This window comes from Bos indicus, chromosome 5, assembly GCF_029378745.1.
Source record: "Bos indicus isolate NIAB-ARS_2022 breed Sahiwal x Tharparkar chromosome 5, NIAB-ARS_B.indTharparkar_mat_pri_1.0, whole genome shotgun sequence".
In the NCBI taxonomy this organism is placed as follows: domain Eukaryota; kingdom Metazoa; phylum Chordata; class Mammalia; order Artiodactyla; family Bovidae; genus Bos; species Bos indicus.
In genome coordinates this window covers 115,884,457-115,904,931 of record NC_091764.1, presented here as the reverse complement: position 1 = coordinate 115,904,931, position 20,475 = coordinate 115,884,457, and the positions used below count along the sequence as shown (strand labels likewise).

General features: G+C 54.6%; 1 protein-coding gene across 4 annotated transcripts in view; it reads right to left on the bottom strand.

The window, feature by feature from the left end:
* Positions 1-2,873: 2,873 nt before the first annotated feature.
* ARHGAP8 (Rho GTPase activating protein 8) overlaps positions 2,874-20,475 on the bottom strand; it is a 50,122-nt gene continuing 32,520 nt past the window's right edge. For 3 of the 4 annotated variants that reach the window (XM_070790560.1, XM_070790558.1, XM_070790559.1), the window contains exons 8-13: positions 19,379-19,489; positions 11,314-11,387; positions 8,506-8,583; positions 7,736-7,864; positions 3,971-4,074; positions 2,874-3,299 (exon numbers count right to left, since the gene is read on the bottom strand). In XM_070790560.1, the coding sequence (XP_070646661.1) occupies positions 2,955-3,299; positions 3,971-4,074; positions 7,736-7,864; positions 8,506-8,583; positions 11,314-11,387; positions 19,379-19,489 (841 nt within the window). In that variant the 3' untranslated portion in view covers positions 2,874-2,954. The remainder of the gene's footprint in view (positions 3,300-3,970; positions 4,075-7,735; positions 7,865-8,505; positions 8,584-11,313; positions 11,388-19,378; positions 19,490-20,475) is intronic. The other variant, XM_070790561.1, reaches the window with a different exon arrangement.

Below are 20,475 nucleotides of genomic sequence, written 5' to 3'. Positions count from 1 at the left end.
ACCCATCAGGCAGAGCTGACGGGATGCTGTCGGAATAGCGGGCCGGCTCCAGGGACAGCCAAGGTTTTCATGAGTTATTGTTCAGTCACTAAGTCGTGTCTGACTCTGTGATCCACGGACTGCATCACGCCAGGCTTCCCTGTTCTTCACTATCTGGCTGAGTTTGATCAAACTCATGTCCATTGAATTGGTGATGCTACTCAACCATCTCATCCTCTGTCGTCCCCTTCTCCTCCTGCCCTCAATCTTTCCCAGCATCAGGGTCTTTTCCAATGAGTTGGATCCTCGCATCAGGTGGCCAAAGTGTTGGAGTTTCAGCTTCAGCATCAGTCCTTCCAATGAATATTCAGGACTGATTTCCTTTAGGATGGACTTTTAGGAAAGTCCAAGAGACTTTCAAGAGTCTTCTCCAAGTGATGTCGCTGCTTTTTAATACACTGTCTAGGTTTGTCGCAGCTTTTGTGGGTTAGTAGCCAATTTTTATAGCCTCAAGACAAAGAACATTCCTGCTGGAAGGGTACTATTAGGTGATTGGTTAGGGGCTATAGGGTGAGCAGAGGGTGGGCATTTTTGCCTAACTTGAGGTCAGGAAACTGGCTGGTGATGATCAGGGGGGCTTTTGGCAGCAGTTACAAAGGGGCTCAGTCAGTTCTAGAGGTGACCTTGGTTCTGGGCTCTGTGTCTGTGGCCTTGGTGCAAGGCCTCGCACCTGTGACCTTGGACTGGGACTCCACAGCCCACGCTGCTGGGGCTGGGCCTGCCTCTCCCCAGGAGGACGTGCTGTGTCAGTGGGAGGGTCTCCTCTCCAGCACCTGCCACCAGCCCCCACCTCCTCTGCCCCAGAAGCCACAGGGAGGACCAATGTCCTTACCACCTGAGTGGTCGGGACTTGGGGACGCTGTGCTCTGGCCTGGACACGACACAGAACCCGCATCAGAGAAACAAGAGGATGCTCCCCTGCTCTCAGTCTGCTGGGTCCTTGAAACGAGGTGTCACCCACTCACTGCTGGGCATTGGGAGATGGCTCAGTGGGCACATGTCCCCTCCCTTACAGAGACGAGGACAGGCAGGCAGACGACCACAGCCACAGGTGGGAGTGGAGTGAATGTGGAGGTGAGAAGAGGCAGGAGGTGAGCACGGCGCCCATACTCTCCATTCAGGAAGTAGCTCCAGGTATCCATGGGATTCTCCAGGCAAGAATACTGGGATGTGTTTCCACTCCCTTCTCCAGGGGATCTTCCCAACCCAGGGATTGAATGCAGGTCTCCTGTTTTGTAGGCAGATTCTTTACTGTCTGAGCCACCAAGGAAGCCCTCCTTACAGAGTTCAGTTCAGTTCAGTTGCTCAGTTGTGTCCGACTCTTTGCGACCTCATGAATCGCAGCACGCCAGGCCTCCCTGTCCATCACCAACTCCCAGAGTTCACTCACACTCACGTCCATCGAGTCAGTGATGCCATCCAGCCATCTCATCCTCTGTCGTCCCCTTCTCCTCCTGCCCCCAATCCCTCCCAGCATCAGAGTCTTTCCCAATGAGTCAACTCTTCGCATGAGGTGGCCAAAGTACTGGAGTTTCAGCTTCAGCATCAGTCCTTCCAAAGAAAACCCAGGGCTGATCTCCTTCAGAATGGACTGATTGGATCTCCTTGCAGTCCAAAGAACTCTCAAGAGTCTTCTCCAACACCACAGTTCAAAAGCATCAACTCTTCGGCGCTCAGGCTTCTTCACAGTCCAACTTGCACATCCATACATGACCACAGGAAAAACCATAGGCTTGACTAGACGGACCTTTGTTGGAAAAGTAACGTCTCTGCTTAAAGTTAAATGAGGTCATGAGTGTGGGGCCCAGGCCCGACAGGTCGTGTGTCCTCATGAGAAGGGACACCAGAGAGCTGGCCCTTCTGTCTCCTGAGGACAGAGAGGAGGTTGCCGTCTGCACGTCAGGGGGAGCGCCCTCGCCAGAAGTAAAGCCTGCTGGCACGCTGACCCTGGGCTTCCGGCCTCCACAACAGCAAGAAAACAAGGGCCTGTTGTTGAAACCCTGGCCTGTGGTGTATGTTGTGGGGGCCTGCCCACACTGACCCATCGGGCACCAGCTCTCCTTTGTTGGGGGTCGTATGGGGCACCTGAGCCAGGCCAGCCCACCGGTGCCTGCCCCGGACACAGCACCTGTCCAGGGTGAGACCTCGGCTTGGCCAATCAGGGACATTGGGGGCTCTTTGCTGGCAATATGGAGCCGTGACTTTTCACGGTTCCTCACTGAATGGGGAGCTGGGAACACAGGACTATCTCTCAACTCCAAGGGGCTGGCCTGCCTGAGACCACAGGGCTAGGACACGTCCTGCAGCCCTCGGGCAGCCGATGGCCCCATTTCTCCCCCTCCTCTTATCCGCACCCTTTGCCCTTCGCGCTGTGACCCTGGCCTTGGCCCTGAGGCCAGCTCTGGCCGACAGGGTGTGAGCGTTAGTGACGCCACCCAAGCTCATAAGCCACCGTGCCAGTGCTCTTGCTTGGACTTGGCTCATGTCCAGGGAATGCGTGCGCGTTCATCAAACGGAAATGCAATGCCTGCGGGAGGGTGGAGTCTCCCCAGCCACCCTGGTGCCTGATACCTGCCAAGCAAGTCCTGAAGAGACCAGAACTGCCCGCTGACCCACCGACTCGCAGGCAGTGACCAGCGGCAGCTGCTCTAAGTCACTGGGTCTGCATGGTTTGTTATGCGACATCGCGGCAGCAGGAGATGCCTGGTACCAGGCCCAGCCAGTACATTCCCATTTTCAGGGAGGCCGGGCGAGTCCCGATCCTAACAGATCCATCATCTTGTCTCAGCCTGCCATTACCGAACAAGAAGGGCTGACGAATCAGAACCACAGAATTTTCACCGGAGGGTTGGTTCCCTAGATCGTTTAATGGCAAGTTTACAAAACACAGATGCAGAGACCACCACTGACGTTTCCTAGAGGAGTCTCCAGGCCGTGGTCAGGGGACGCGGAGGGAGCGGGGGCCTGGCGAGGCCGGAGGCGGGTCTGTCGCCGGAGGCGGGTCTGTCTCCTGCAGCGGCGCCTTCGTTGGGGACGGAGCCTCTGGCACCGGGAGCGCCCTGCTCGCTGGCCTCTGCCCCGCGCTCCCCGCGGCCGCTGAAGACCTTCTCGTAGTACTCAATCAGCAGCTCGGTGAACAGGTTCAGGGGCACGAGGGCACTCAGGGAGGAGGCCCCCTGGGACGGCCAGATCAGATTCAGCCCGAAGACGCAGGCCAGGTTGGAGCTGTTCATCTTGTTCGAGATGCTCTCCTGGGACACCTGGGGTGAGAACAAGGCGGAGATGAGAGGAGGTGTGACCGGTGTTCCCTGCGCCTGGAGGAGGGCTGGAGCCCCCCGCCCTCGATGTGACCTGGGCCGCCGCCCCCGTAAAACGGAAGGGATGGGCACTGACGCCTGGGCGGGGGGGGGGGGGGGCTCTGGCTCTGATCTCTTGATCTCCTCCCGGAATGTCTGCAACATCCTCCCCACCCCATCCCAGCCTCCTCCTCCACTCCCAGGACTCAGGGGGTGGGGCCCTGGCATGCAGGTGCTCTTGGAGGGTTAAGGAGAGCATGTAGGGAACTTACCTCCCCAAAGGGGCTGCCCCCTCATCTCGGCCAACACTTAGAGCAACCCCAGGGCCGGGAGAGGAGACATTTCTACTGTCTTAGGGCCCCCGGTGTGTGGCTCATGGTGCTGCAGGCCCAGGACACGCATGACGCTTCCTGCTTAGGCCCCACGCCGGCGGCAGACTCTGAGCATCCTTGGTCTGGGCACACAGCCCCTGTTCACACCCCACCCCCGCCCCTGACCTGCCCCATGACCTGCCGGGCAGAGGTGTGGCCCAGCCAGGCCTTGTAGGAGGCCCTTCAGGCCCAGAGTGGGCTCCAGGGTCGAGGGAGGTGGGAACCCAGGCCTGGTCTGCCTGGGCACTGGCTCGGCCCCCTCACCTCGTGCAGGAAGCCCATGAGGTAGCTGAGGACGGCGTAGTTGTGTTCCGGAAGGTTCTGCAGGATCTGGCGGCAGCAGGTCACCCGCAGGCTGCTCTCCACACCTGCCATGGCCCAAGGGTCCTTCCTGAGCGTCCCCTTCCTGCATCCCTCCGAGGACGGGCAGGGGCCCGGGGAGGGAGGACAGACTGCCCCCCGCCTGGGCCTTGGGTCCCACTTCCCAAGGAAGCTCTGCTCCGAGCTCTGCCCACTTCTTCACCTCGGGCACCGTGACTGCTCCCCACCATGACCCCCGGGAGCCAGATCAGCTTATGGATGGGATGGTCGATACAAACGACAGGCCGAGGGCCAGTGGCCTACTTCTGTCAGTAAAGCTTTATTGGCACAGACCCACATCCATTCATTTGTCCATGGCTGCTTTTGCATAATGGCTGAGTCTGGTGCACACAGCCTAAAACATTTACTATCTGACTCTACAGAAAAAGCACGTGGACCCTGCTCTGGACGAACTCAACCTGTTTACAATCCACAGCTCAGGGCCCCACACCCAGAGGGGTCTGGAAGCAGCCAAGCAGACCGAGCGCCTCCAGTGTCTCTGCCCACCACACACCCCACTGAGCTCCATAAACTGTGAGTGCAGACGTGCTACTCAACATGCATCCGCCAATCCATAAACTGTGAGTGCAGACATGCTACTCAACATGCATTCACCAAGCTCCTGCTGCTGACACACGTGCACACACGGACACACCTTGAGCTCCATAAACTGTGAGTGCAGACATGCTACTCAACACGCATCCGCCAAGCTCCTGCTGCTGACACACGTGCACACACGGACACACCTCGAGCTCCATAAACTGTGAGTGCAGACGTGCTACTCAACACGCATCCGCCAAGCTCCTGCTGCTGACACACGTGCACACACGGACACACCTCGAGCTCCATAAACTGTGAGTGCAGACGTGCTACTCAACACGCATCCGCCAAGCTCCTGCTGCTGACACACGTGCACACACGGACACACCTCGAGCTCCATAAACTGTGAGTGCAGACGTGCTACTCAACATGCATTCACCAAGCTCCTGCTGCTGACACACGTGCACACACGGACACACCTCGAGCTTCCAGCACCCAGACCTCCTCCCACTAAGCCTTGGGTACAGTGACTGTGAACTAACACAGCCTCTGCCGAAAGGCGCAGAGCTCCCTGCTGTGAACACTCTGGTTGGTTTTTCAACAGAAGTCATTCTTCCCTGAACTCAAGTGCTTGCCGGGTAATTTGAGCAGACGAGGAATTCCCTTGGAGTTAATATTTCTGAGGAACCAACAAGTCTTGTTGCCCCGGATCTCTGCTTTCCAGCCTCGACATCTTTCTTTCTAAGCGTTGCAGTCCCAGAACAGATATGGTACATCGTCCACCGCTGGCTTTTACTATGGTTCCTTCAAGAAAGAAGGAAGTGAGCAGGAAGGAGCAGCTTGCTGTGACGAAGCCACCACGAACCAAGCACTTACTGTGTGCCAGGAATCATGCTAAGCAGTGTATGAACTTTCATTCTCAAAGCAACCCCGATCTTATACAGATGAGGAAAGTGGGCTCAGAGAGGTTAAGTGACCTGTCCAAGGTCACACAGCTGATGTGTGCCGAAGCCCAGACCTGAGTCCCATTCCGTTTAGCTATGAGTTGGTGCTCTAAACCTTGCTATACCTTGGGAATATCCCTATGGCAGTTTCCTTTTTTTTCCGGACACCACAGGCCACCTGGGAAGCCCGTTTCCTCCAGAGCATTCTCTGCAAGGATTTCTTGCATCACTCCAAGGAGACATGCACCCGCCCTGGGCAGGGTTGCCAGACACAATAGAGGATATCCAGTTAAATGTGAATTGAAGATAAACAGCAAATCCTTTTTTAGTGCAGGTATATCGTGTTCAATATTTGGAACATACTTATACTAACAGTTTAGCATACTTACTCACACATAGATACATACTTATACTAAGAGTTCATAATTTACCTGAAATTCATATTTGACTGGACGTCCTATTTTTTAAAAGCTGAATCTGGCCACCCTATGCCTGAATCACGATTCAATCAAGCTGAGTTGTTGAATGACCGCCGACAGGGTCCACAGCCTTCAGAATAACTACGCTGATAGAATGATAGGCAGCTCTTAAAAAGAATGAGTAGAGATGCAAATGAAGAGGAAAGAAGTAGCTCATAATTGCAAGCTTTCTACAGGAACTGCTCTAAGGTGGGGTCAGGCAACTGTCTACCACCGGTTTTGGCTGGAACGAAAAGTACTTTCTCAGGCGGGAATTTATGTGCGTTGGAGTCACCGTCCTAGGGGTACAGCCTCGAGCCTTCTAACTCTCATTGTTAGAAACGATCAGAGTGCCTGCTCAAATCTCTCCGTGTGTGTATGGGGCAGGGGCAGGGAGGAAGTGGGGGCTCAGCTGTGTCTATGGCTTGACACCCACCAGGAGTCGAATCCAGTTTTGGGGGAACGCTGGGGGCAGAGGTCATCCCATTTGAAAGCAACAGTGTGTGATTGCACTGCTTTCCCAGCATCCTCCAGCTTCTCTGACATGCCTTGTTGTTGTTGTTTAGTTGCTAAGTTGTGTCCGACTCTTTGCGACCCCACGGACTGTAGCCCGCCAGGCTCCTCTGTCCATGAGATTCTCCAGGCAAGAATACTGGAGTAGGTTGCCATTGCCTTCTCCAGGGGGAAGATCCTCCTAGACTAGGGAAAGAACCACGTCTCCCGCATTTGCAGGCGGATTCTTTACCACTGAGCCGCCTAGGAAGCGCTGACGTGCCCTCACTGGCTGTTAGGAGTGATCAGCGCCACGGTGCACCTGGTCCATTCCTGGGCATCACCACGCCCGAGAGCTGCAGCTCGCATCACGCCTCCCCGGCATTCACCAATCTGGGGAGACTCTCTCCTCAAACTCTAGTCAGGCTTCGTAGAGTTCTTTTATTAACAAAGCCTCTGGTTTCAGGCTTCTTTATGTCTCTGCACCGTCCACCTTTATGAAGAGCCGTGAGTTAGTGTAACGGGAGCCCTGATCACCCTTGCCATCTGATGGGTCCTCATCCCCCCGCCCCCACCCCCTAGGGGATGTTGGGCCACCTGGTCTGCCAGTAGCAAGAGTCCTGTTGGATCAGTATAGTCAGAATCCGACCCCCGCCTCCCCCAACGCCCGTTTCCTCCGAGTAATCTTCCATCCACGGACCACCCGTCCACCAGCTGCTCGGCTGTAAAGCCCCTCCTCCTGCTTGCGGTATTTGGAGTTGAGCCCAGTCTGTCTCCCCGCTACAGTGGTCCCTACACCTCTCACAATGCCCCCCTGCCCCACAATGGGTGCCTCACTGTGCTTTCTCAAGGGCCATGCATAGCTTTTTCTGTAACAGCAGGTGGGGGTGGCTACCCCTGTTTCTAGACGAGGAAGTTAAAGTACTAGAAGTAGAGATCCTGCGGAACAGTGCAGGGGGGTGCACTCTGACCAGGGCGACGTACCCCAGATCTAGAGATGCCCTCCGAGACCCCGCCTCTGGGCCCAGGGGTATCTGATAACCCCTGACCCCGTGTCCCCTGACCATGGGCAGGTCTGGCCTGGCCGAGGCCGGCGGGGGTCCGGGGGGGACAGCCCCTCTCCTGGCCTGCAGCGCTGGAGGGAAACAGCAGGGGGCCAGGCAGCCCGGCCCCAACCCCCCAGCCTTCGGCCAGCACCCTGGGCACCCTTGGCTGGCACCCCGGCAGGTACGTACTGGTGATCTCGAGGATCTGCTCGTAGGCCTCGAAGGTCAGCAGCGGCTGGGGCAGCTCCCGCAGGAAGGTCTTCAGGATCACGGCTGGAAGGTGGATGTCCCCATAGTCATCAAAGTTCACGGGCTTCCCTGGACACACAAGTGTGGGTGTCTGAGTTCTGACACTGGGCTGGGGACTCCAGCTGCAGAGCAGGCTCGGACTCAAAATGGCTTGAAACCTCCTGAGGGGAGGAGCCCGATGCCAGGACACGGCACTGTCCCTCCCTGCCGATGGTGTCACCTGCCCTCCCCTGCTTCTCACGGGGCCCGGCGGAGGCTGGGGGACACTGGGCTTTTAATGAATGAATCTGCTGGCACGGGGTCTTCATTGCAGCATGTGGGGTCTTTAATCTTTGTTGTGGCACGTGGGATCTCGCTCCCTGACCAGGGATTGAACCCAGGCCCCCATGTGAGGAGTGCAGAGTCTTCGCCACTCGGCCACCATGGAAATCTCCTGGGGACACTATTGATTCTCTGCCATATGACCCAGTCCTGCCTGGACAAGAGCATCCTGAGGTCAGGCCTGGCTTACACTGTCCCCAGGCTTGAGAGGGGAGGCTTGGGGTCTGGGTACAGACGCGCTGGGGCAGCTGTCCCCCAAATCTGGGCTATTCTGGGGTCGGGAGTGGGAGGAGCTCCGCTGGCCCAAGTGTGGGCCCTGGGGCCCCGGAGGCCCCTGTGAGGCTGGCTGGGCAGGAGACTGACAGGAAGGGTCTCGGGGAGCCACTCACCTTGGTTGTAGAGCCGCTGGATCTCGCGGACCGTCTGGACACTGGCTGATCTCCGGAACAGGCCCTCGGTGTGGAGTCCTGTGGGGAGAGTCTCCAGGCATCTCACAGGGCCCAGCATCTGAGGTTTCTAGAACGTTCCATGACTTGCCCTGCCCACGCATCCCCTCACCGCGGCTGGCAGGGGATGCTCTCCAGCCTGGCTCATCTTCTCTCCACTACCCCTACACCCACCTGTGTTTATTCCTCTTAAATCAAACTTTTTCCATATTCCCCAGTCCCACCTGATTCCCCACCTCTGTGGACCCCAGAAAGGGAGAGTGGAAGAGGCTGACGCTTCAGGCAGATAGATGGGGTCTGCCCAACAATGCTGCCTCGGGCCAGCTGTGTGACCTCAGAGAAAGCACTCAGCCTCTGAGCCTCAGCTGCCTCGTCCGCCAAGTAAGCCTGGAGCACCTGCCTCCAAGGGCTGCGGGAAGGATGAACGGGGTAATGCATGGCCCCAGCCCAGCCCCCAGGATGCCCCCGAACATGCTGCTCCCCTTTCTCCCCAGTGACTAGAGCTGACCTGGCCTATATGGCGGCCACTAGCTGCCCATGGTGGTTGACATTTGTGCAATTAAAATTAAATCAAGTTACCCAGGCTCGGCACACGAGCCACACACGCAGTGCTCCGTTGGACAACGGCCACACACGGCCAGTGGCTACCGTCCTGGACAGTGCAGACAAAGAGCATGTCCATGTTCGGCAGGACAGCACCGGGCCCCAGACCCCCATGCTCGCCGCTCCCTCCCTCCCCAGTCTCTCCACGCTGACGCTGGGTGAGCTGTTTGACACCTGCTCCAAACCTCATCGGCTCTGGCACGGAGCTCTTCCTGTCTCCATCAGTCATGGGAGAGCTGCCTGTGAGCCCATACCACAGACCTACGGGCCTGCCTACTGCTGCCCGGCTCTCCTGCCCAGCACCCCCGCCCACCCCTCTAAGCCCTCTGTCCAGCCCCCACCGGCTCCACGCTCCTTGCCACCTTCACCCTCCACACCCGCAGCTCCCCTTGCCTAGGGGCCCCTCTTCTCTTTCTTGCTGAGTGACTATAATGGGCAGAATTCTGACATGGCCCCCAGGCTCCTGGGCCCTGGGGTCCCACGGATTCATTCAAACACTAATCCAGGTGCTGCAGTGAAGGGACTCTGCAGAGGGAATGCAGGTCCAGCGTAGCTGACCTGAAGATACGGAGATTATCCAGGGTGGGTCTGGCCTAATCAGGTGAGCCTCATAAGAGGGACCCAGGTTCCTCCTGGCAACACAGACTCAAAGCATGTGGGGCAAGGATTCGAGGTGTGGGGGTTTCTCCAGGGAGAGGTCACACAGCAAAGAAAGCAGGCTGCCTCTAGGCACAGAAAGAGACCCCTGGCTGACAGCCAGCAAAGACGCAGGCAACCTGGAACTACCACCGCAAGAGCTGAACTTGACGGACGCAGTGGATGAGCGTGGACGTGGAGTCTTGCCCGGAGCCCCCAGCAAAGAGCACAGCCTGGCCAGCACCTTGAGTTGAGCCCAGTGAGACCCTGAGCAGAAAACCCAACCCCCAGGCCAGACTTCTGACCTCAGACATTATAATAAATTTATGCTGTTTGAGCTCCTAAGTTTGTGGCTATTTGTTACACAGCCACCCGTGTGTCAGAGCGCAGGTTCCCCTGACCTCTATGACCGGCTCATCCCTGTTGTGTCAGTCTGTAGCTGTCATAGCTACGGCCCCTGGAACGGACACAGGCTGTGTATTGCAGTCACCATGACAACCCTAGAGCCTAGACCAGGGCCAAATGCAGCCGAGTGTCCAATGAATACACGTTTAATCCACATATCCTTCAACAAACATAGAGTGAATTCCTACTGTGGGCTGTTTGTTTTGTTAAATTTTTTATAAAATAAGGGAATTAATACATTTTTTAAAAAAGGAAAACTCCCTTCCACAGTTTCTATGAAATTTTTTTATCCACAAGTTTTTTTGTCCATTCCTGAAATACATAATGGAAAGGGCAGTACTCTAACGACAGAGTAGAAAGAAACGTCGAAGGAGACAGAGCTCCAAGCGGCCAACCATAGACCCTCCAGCCTGGGCGCTGTGGTCTCAGAGAACTTTTTATGCCTTGAGCAGGCAGTTCCTGGGACATGCTGGGAACCACACCCAGGGACCCCACTCCCCCTCTGATACACTGACCTCCACAGCTCGTGCATCTGAATCTGCAGGGGACCACCCCTCGCTGGCAGCCCTTTCTCTCGGGTCTTCCTCCCGTTAGGGTAAAAGACACCTCCATGCACCTTTCCTGTGGATCTGAGCTCTGGCCTCAGGGGTCTAGGAGGAGCCACAAGGCTCACCCCCAAGTCACTGAGCACACACCCCCGCCCCCCCCACTGGCAATGGTGTCTACAAACCAAGCGTATCCCTCGTGATAGAGGACCGGAGGCGTGTGAAGCACCGCACACACCCCTCACTTGGGCTCCACAGCAACCCCATGCACCAGGCGCTGCTATCAACCCCACTGCACAGATGAGGAAACAGGCCCAGAGAGGGTGAGCAACTTGCCTGAGGCCACACAGCTAGTACACAGCGGAGCCAGCATTCAAACCCAGAGAGCCCAGGTGGCTGGAGCCACTGTGCCTGAGCCCTGCCCATCCTGGTCATCCCCCCGTGCCCAGGTTCCAGCTCCTCCCATCCTCTGGCCTGTGGGGCCCTCAGGATCCCAGAGAGGCCTCCAGGAGAGGTGTCCCTGGCACCCTCACCTCCTTGTCTGGAGCCAGCTCTTACTCACCTTTCTCTCTCAGGTATGTCACTGTGTATCTCAGCACGGGGGGGATGAGTTCGCCTTGATTTTTGTCTTTTAGGCTGAGGGGAGAGAAAAGGCAACAGTTTTCACCTGGGTGTGACAGGTGACCATAACAAGCACAGGGTCCTCACCACACCTGTGAGAAAACGTGGGCCCGAGGTGCCATACAGGGAGAGGAAGAGGCAGCCTGGGCCCCAAGGAGGCAAGTGGTCTGGTGGCCAAGAGAGGCAGAAATCATAAAAATGACTGTGCATTATCTGAGCGCTCCCCCAGAAGGGCGCACATGTTACAGGGGAGATCTGCGCTTGGCGAGGGCTCCACGTGGGGCAACTTCTGTGCTGGGTTTTGAGGGATGAGTAGGAGCTTGCAGAGGACAAAAGAGGAAAGGGCATATCAGGCAGAAGGAAACACACAGAAGAAGGCTCAGAGGTGTGATAAGATCTGGCCCTGAAAGCAGAACCAGGAGACCGAATCAATCGAAAGAGATGCTTTGTGAAAACCAAGTATGTTGCCTCAGACAGGCTGTTAACACTCAGTCTCTTAAGTAGTAATTTGACACAGAGATTCAGGAAACTTGAAATGCTTTAAAGACAGGGAAGCTTTAAAACACAGGTACAATGATACAAATGGCGCTTCCAGCCCCACCTCCCCACACCCCAGCTCAAGTGGCAGTCAGAAATCTGAAGCCAGAGCCGCCCACTCCGACCCATTCTACAGACCCCTGGGCTCCCTCTAAACATGTTTGTTTCTCTCTTTCCTCATCTGCTGGATTTTCTTGCCCAAAAGACAGCATATTTGAGAGACTGAGCTACATTGGGCCAGGCTCCTCTGTCCATGGGGTTCTCCAGGCAAGAATACTGCAGTGGGCTGCCATTTCCTCCTCCAGGGGATCTTCCCGACCCAGGGATCAAACCCAGTCTCCTGCATTGCAAGTGGTTTCTTTACCGTCTGAGCCACCAGGGAAGCCCCCGGCTAGATTGAGGGGCCAGGGCTCTGAAGCCGGACATTCCTGGCTGGGATCCTGCCCTGACGCTGTTTAACTGCGCAGAACATGTTTTGCTGTTCCTAGGATGCCTGTTCTTTAAACGTCAGTTGGGTTAGTTTGACTGATGTTGCTGTGTGTTTGTTCCACCGACTATACGGAGCAGGGTACTGGGGTCTCCTACCAGCATTGTGTATCTGCTTATTTGGTTCCCCCAGATTTTGTTGCATGTATTTTAAAGCTGTTACTAGTGAGTAAACTCTTAAGAGTAACTTCTTTATTATTAGAAAATGTTCCTTGTTACCCCACAGAAAGCTGGGGGAACTTATGATGCAGCCACAGATTAGGGGAAAACATGGTCACAAGCGGACAGAGCCAGGACTCAGACCCACGAGTCTGAGCCTAGAACCCTCGCTCTTAAATATTGTCTCCTTAATTTCCATTGCACTTTTGTTAGCCCCAATCAGAGATGGGAGATGGACACTGGGAAAGTCCAGGTGACCAGCTTGAGGTCCCAAAGCCAAGAGATGGCAGAGCTGGAGGCAAGGCGGCCACGACCCAGATCCATGCTCCTTCAGTAGCAATTCATTGGGCAGATACGATGTCCGTCCTGCTTCCATTTCACTCTGTGATTTACAGAGGACCCAAACAGGAACACACGGGCTTCCCAGGTGGGTGGTAAAGAATCCACCTGCCAATGCAGGAGACACAACAGACGTGGGTTCAATCCCGGGTCAGGAAGGTCCCCTGGAGGAGGAAATGGCGCCCCACTCCAGTATTCTTGCCTGGAAAATTCCACGGGCAGAGGAACCTAGTGGGCTACAGTCCATGTGGTCGCAAAGAGTTGGACACGACTGAGTGACTGAGCACAAACGAGGGCACAAGGAGAACCACATCACCAGCGGCGACAGGCCTTTGCAGGCCCTGATTGCTACGGAAAGCTGGGTTTCCTGTCGATTGCAGTAAACTGAAGCTTGTCCCACCAGGACTCCAAACAATAGTCCAGTTGGCAAACGGGCCCAGGGGATGGTCTCTGCTTTCATGAGGTCATGCTACCGTAGGAATGCAGGCTGGACACTCCCCACTCCTTCCCTAACTTGATTCCCTGCGTGTCCCCTCTGAGTGGGAGGATGCGGCTTGGGGCCCCAGTAGCGTCCAGGAGGTGTCCCCACTGCACCCCGGGGAGGAGCGTGGTGGATGGGTCCTTTTCTCCCAGGACACTGCAAAGCTGCAGGGGCTCTTCCTCCTCCATTTACTTTGGGAACCACACAGATCTACACAAGTCCTAGGAACTGGGTGACCTGCAGCCTGTCTCTGAGCCTCCCCAGCCTCCCCACATGAGAAAGAGAGATGCTGGCAACCTCCCTCCAGGGAGGCCTGCAAGCCATAAACAGTGAACGACGGGAAAAGCTTTAAGCTGTAAGTCAAAGACATTGATAATTAAAACCACTGCAATGCCGAGGGCTGGGTGACGTCCCAGGCCAGACGCAGAGGGCCCATTTCACGGATGGAGAACTGGACCCAGTGTGCTTATGAATAGACACAGAATCCTCAACAAAATATCAGCCATGCAAATTCAGCAACATATGAAGAGATTATACACCATGAACACATGTGATCTATCCCCAGAACACAAGGTTTGCTCAACACGTGCAAATCAATCAGTGTAACATCACATTAATGGAACAGAGGGCAGAAGTCATACGATCCCCTCAACAGAGCAAAAAACACATCTGACAAAATCTAACACCCTTTCATGAAACAAAAAAAAACCCAACACTCAACAGAGTGGCCACAGAAGGGATTTTCCTCAACTTGATCGAGGGAATCTACGAAAAACTAGCATCATACCTAATGGTAAAGAGACTGAAAGCTCCCCGCTAAGATCAGAACAAAACAAGAGTGACCATGCTCATCACTTCTATTCAGCATTGTACTGGAGGGCATAGCCAGTGCGATCAGGCAAGACAAGGAAATAAAAGGCATCCAAGTTGGAAAAGAATAAGTATAACTATCTCTATTTGCAAATGGCATGATCTTAGACGTGGAAAATACTAAAAAATATTCACAAAAAAATCTATTAGAATAAATGAGTTCAACTAGATTGCAGGATATAGAATCAGCATACAAAAATCAGTTGTATTTCTATACACTAGCAATGAACAATTAAAAATGAAATTAAGAAAGCAATTTGATTTGCAATAGCATTACAAAGAATAAAAACTAAATAAATTTAATAAAAAAGTACAGAACTGCTACACTGAACACTATAAAACATTTTTGAAAGAAATTTAAAGATTCAAATAAATGGTAAGACATCCTTGCTTTTGAATTGGAAGGAACCTGCCTGTCAATGCAGGAGACATAAGAGACTCAGGTTTGATCCTTGGGTTGGGAAGATGGCATGGCAACTCGCTCCAGTATTCTTACCTGGAGAATCCCATGGACAGAGGAGCCTGGTGGGTTACAGTCCACACGGTCACATAGAGTTGGACACAACTGAAGCCACCTAGCATGTAGCACGTTATTGAAATGGCAATAACCCCAACTGGCCTACTGACACAGCACAGTCCTTACTGAAGTTCCAATTGCTTTTTTATTTTTTGCAGAAATTGACAAGCCGATTCTAAAATCAATAAAGAAATTCAAGGGACTCAGAAGAGCTGAAATAATCTTGAAAAATAAAAACAAAACTGGAAGAATCACACTTCCCAACTGCAAAACTTACTATAAATCTACAACAATAAAGATCATGTAACACCAGCTTACAAATCAATGGAATGGAATCAAGAGTCCAGAAATATACCCTCATCAGTTCAGTTCAGTTCAGTCACTCAGTCGTGTCCGACTCTTTGTGACCCCATGAATTGCAGCACGCCAGGCCTCCCCGTCCATCACCAACTCCCGGAGTTCACTCAAACTCATGTCCATCGAGTCGGTGATGCCATCCAGCCATCTCATCCTCTGTCGTCCCCTTTTCCTCCTGCCCCCAATCCCTTCCAGCATCAGAGTCTTTTCCAATGAGTCAATTCTTCGCATGAGTTGGCCAAAGTATTGGAGTTTCAGCTTTAGCATCAGTCCTTCCAAAGAACACCCAGGGCTGATCTCCTTTAGGATGGACTGGTTGGATCTCCTTGCAGTCCAAGAGACTCTCAAGAGTCTTCTCCAACACCACAGTTCAAAAGCATCATTTCTTCAGCACTCAGCTTTCTTCACAGTCCAACTCTCACATCCATACATGACCACTGGAAAAACCATAGGCTTGACTAGACGGAACTTTGTTGGCAAAGTAATGTCTCTGCTTTTGAATATGCTGTCTAGGTTGGTCATAACTTTCATGGTCAATTAGTTCCTTACAAGGGTGTCAAGGCAATTCCATGGGGGCAAGAATAGTCTTCTCAACAAATGCTTCTTGCCTGTGTGGAGCGTCAGGGAAGGCTTTCTGGAGGAGGGGATCAGAAGAGGGAATAAGAATAACCGATGAACTGGGCAGCAGGAACTGCTCACATTGCCTGCACCCTGTTAAGGCCCCATGGCCCCGGAGGGTACAGAGAGCAGGGTTTCACCTATGGTTAGAGGGGAAGAGGCGAGGGTGAGAAGTTACATCACAAGGTTGCCTCCCAAAGCTGGAAAAGGCTAGAGCTGGGATGTGACCTCCTCCCTCCCCCACTGCCCCAGAGGCTCCTCCCCTTTTCCATCTCTTCACAACTGCCCAGTTCAGGGATGTTTCCATTGTCCCTCTTCAGGCATGGCAGGCAGGCAAAGACTTCTTGAATCTCTGGCTTCCCCTTAATATATTAACTTAATTAGCTCGCGCTAAGGTGATAACGCTCTGTTGTGTGTTTTTGAACTTAACTCAGCGAATTAACACTTGTGAATAGGATCTGCTTATGAATTTTAATGACTTTCATTCATTCGCAGTCCAAACAAATTACATATTTGGTGCTTTATTTAATATGTTTATTGCCATTTTATTACAGTCATTCGCAATGAAACAGCATAAAATATTAATTTAAAGAGGCAATCGCATGGATTAGCTCTCAAAGTGGCACGTGCAGAATGGTTTTCAGAGGTTGCCAATGATAGTCACCATTCCCTAAAGACGTACGAACTGACACGAACAGCAACAACTGGTTCTGGAGCGGGGCTGGACCACACCTTTATACCAGATATCCCCCGCAGCTGCTGGCAGCTCTGGGCTGAAACGCTGCATCGGCACCTTCCAGAAGGCACCTGGTCGAAACGCAAGGCCAAGGTGGCCTGGCGAACTTCATAGGCTGAGCGGTGCCCAAATCACAAACACCACACCCACACACACACACACACATTGTACTCAAGCAGATGGCTTCAGAAGTCCACGAGCTGGGTGAGTTTTGCTTTTTGTTTTTCATTTTTAAAGCTTTGTTAGATGATAAGGAGACATCCCTGGTAGCTCCAACGGTATAAAGAATCCCCCTGCAATGCAGGAGACCTGGGTTCAACCCCTGGGTCGGGAAGATCCCCCGAAGGAGGGCATGTACGACTCAGTTGTGTGTGACTCTTTACGATCCGATGGACTGTAGCCTGCCAGGCTCCTCCATCCATGGAATTTTCCAGGCAAGAATACTGGAGTGGGTTGCCATTTCCATCTCCAGGGATCTTCCCAACCCAAGGATTGAACCCCGGTCTCCTGCATTGCAGGCAGACACTTTATCCTCTGAGCCACAAGGGAAGCCCAGATGATAAGGAGACTTCCCTGGTAGCTCAGACATTATAAAGAATCCACCTGCAATGCAGGAGATCTGGATTCAATCCTGGGGTCAGGAAGATCCCCTGGTGAAGGGAATGGCAACCCACTCCAGTATTCTTGCCTGGAGAATCCCATGGACAGAGGAGCCTGGCGGGCTATAGTCCGTGGGGTTGCAAAGAGTCGGACACGACTGAGCGATTGAGACTTTGACACTTGCACTTTTCAACGAGTGATTCTGAACAACAAAATGGGAAACCCAGAAGGTGCTCTTGCTCCTCAGGCCAAAGAGCTGATGATGCCAAAGCCAGCGGCCTCGCACGCCCACCCTGGACCCCGGATATCAGCTCACACCCAGCCAGGACTGGGCTGAAAGCACAGAGCCCACGGCAGACGCCTCGGTAAAGCAGTCACTAGGCCCTCCTCTGAGAGTCAAGTTCCAACCAGTGCTCCCCCAGAGCGGCCGGAGTCACAGCAGGCATGTTCCAGGTTTTGCCTTCCTGGGGGCAGTTAGGGGGTGGTGGGGGCCACACCAGCACATCTTTACAATGTTTAAAAGCGGAAAAGGAAGTGCTGTTCGCTGAACTTGGCTCCAGGTGTATTTATGGAGATCATATATGAACATACGGTATATTCACTCTTGTTCTTCAGTCTCTGAGTCGTGTCCAACACTTTGCAACCCCATGGACTGCGGCACACCAGGCTTCCCTGTGCTTCACAATTTCCCAAATTTGCTCAAACTCACGTGCATTGAGTCGGTGACGCCATCTGACCATCTCCTTCTCTGCCACCCTCTTCTCCTTTTGCCTTTGACCTTCCTCAGTCACTAACTGCTCACAAAAAACCGAGTTGAGGGGGCGCGTGTCTGACTGTGGGGGCGCTGACACCCCGCAGTCTGGGGCTACCCTGTCTGCCAGGCAGCGAGCGGCCTCCTAAACTGAAATCAGTTCAAGGCAAATGAAATGATAAATTCGGTGCCTCACCTGCACTGCTCAACCGTCACCTGCCGACAGTACGGACCATGGCCACCACTGTAGAAAGTTCTGGAAAACAACGGTCCCCTTTGGCTGCTGGGACACACCCAAGGTGCCACTTCCGCCTCCTGACCTGGCCTGGGCACTGCCCAAAGCCTCCTCAGCTCCTGACCTCGCAGTGTCTTAACATCCAGCATGGGTCTTAAAGATCACGGGGTTTTTATATAGAGACAGATCGCACAGCATGTTTCTAACAAGAAACAACTAACAGATGAAGCCGGGCAGACTGCTCCCCGGGATCCACCACCCTCCAGGCCCTGGCTTTCCTACATGTCGTGCAGCTCAGACCCAACTGCCCCTCGGGGCTCGTACAGTTTAAACAACACCTTCATCTTCCGTCATTTCAGCTGCCTCACACCTGGCCGGGTCCCGGAAACAGAGACTAGGAGGAGAGCAAGGAGCTCGCCTCTGAGCAGGGCAAAGAGCCTGAGGGACACCCCCCTGGCGCCTGCTCAGATCAGGGCTGCAGTGGAGGGAGGCCTTATATGCAGTCTAGAGCATCAGGGAAGGCTTCCTGGAAGAGGTACCACTATGATGAGTCTTAAAAGGGCGACGTTGTCCTGGATGGGAGGCCCAGAATCCTTTCCAAGGAGTAAAGATTAACCATCACATCACGCAAAGACTCACTGATTTTAGAAATAAGGAAACAAGCTGCGAGGAGGCGTGAGCTCAAGGTTCACGTGGCTAATAAGGGCGAGACAGGCAGGAAGGGAAGGATACACTGCGGGAACAACAGTTCTTATAGCCGGGCAGCTGAGCCCCACGGGGGTTCACTCCCCACTCCGGCAGCCCCACGCCATGGCTGTCAGTGGGAGGAGCTCTGTGGTCACCCAAGGACGCGGGCCAGGCAGACACCGTCTCCACCCTGCCTCCGTCATCACAACAGACCAGCTACGAACCAGCCCCTAAGGTTCCCTGCAGGACGTGACCTGCCCCGCAGCCGCTCCTGTCTCCTTGGCCAGAGCAAAGCACGCGGCCAAGCCTCACGTGGAAAGTGATGGGAGGCGTCTGGGCTGTGGCCTGGGGATACGGAACCAGAACTGCCCACTGAGCAATGATGAGGAAACTGAGGCGAGGACCCCCCAACCCCCACCCCCGGTCCCCCTGCCACCCACGGCCGGGTGCTCTGCGCACAAGCAGACAGACACACACAGTGGCGGGCACTCTGGCCTTGTGACAAGCTCACAGGTCAGTTTCCCCGAAGGCTTAAGCTCGGCTGTGGAGGCTGAGGTCTGGGGAGAACCCCCCCACCACTGGCACACGGATGCATCCCAGGAAACAAGGCAGACCCCGTCCCCACTCACTTACTATTGCAGACTGACGCCGAATTGCTGGGTGGGCAGAGGGGGCCGCGGCGGGGGCGTCTTGGTGGGAGGGGGCAGCCTGCCGGCGTGCAGGTTCCGAAGCTCCTCGTCGTATCTGTGGACACAAAAGAAGCTCAGCTGTCAGCCGGCAGGGGTGCAGCCTCGGGCCCCAAGGCGCTGTCGGGTCACACGTCCCGCAAGCATCTTCATCCCTTTTAAGACTCATCACAGTGGTGCCTCCTCCAGGAAGCCTTCCCTGATGCTCTAGGGAGCATCTCAGGTCACACGCCCCTCAAGCATCTGCAGGATGGGACCCTGGGCATCCCATCCTTCCAGGCCCATATCTCAGTCTTGCACGTGCTCACACAGACACACGCACCCTCACAAGCCCTGGTAGCCGTGGGCGTTCACACAAAAGCCAGCAAAAGCAATCCACCCTCTGTCAAACAGCCATCCTCTCCTGCCAACCCCTAGCCAACACTCTACCCACATGTCTGCACGAGAGTTTCCCTCTGCTGGAAAGGGATTCTTCCCTGGGCTCTCGATCTAGCCAACGGTCCCTTCCAAACTTACTTCAGGAGTCACCTCCTCCTGGGAGCCGCCCCTGATATTCCCTCCTCACAAGTCTCCTCCCCAGCTGGGTTCAGCACCTTTTTTGGGGCCTCGTGGCCCCATTACCTGAGAGTGTCCTGAGGGCAGACGCACTCTCTCTATGGTGCTCTATATCCCCAGCGCCTGCCTTGGGACTTGGGGCACAGAGGGAGGGAGCCACCTCCACTCCCCCTGCAGGGCTTCCTCAAAGGAGCCCCCCCAGAGGGCGGGATGCAAAGGCCAGAAGAGCGTGGGGCAGGGCTTAGAGACTGGGCTCCATCTGAGCTGACAGAGGGGCCCGGGGCTGACCACACGCCTTCCTGGGCTCCCTCCCGCAACCTGAGCCCCTGTCGGAGGAGGGGACCGCTGCCTAGAAAACAAAGCAGCGGACCCATCAGCTAGGCTTCCACCCAGAAGCACCAGGCCGGCGGTTCTGAGAACACCTGCCCCAGGCCTGGGAGTGTTTCACGCCGTACACGCATCGTCCACACACCCCAAAAGTCCCCTTCA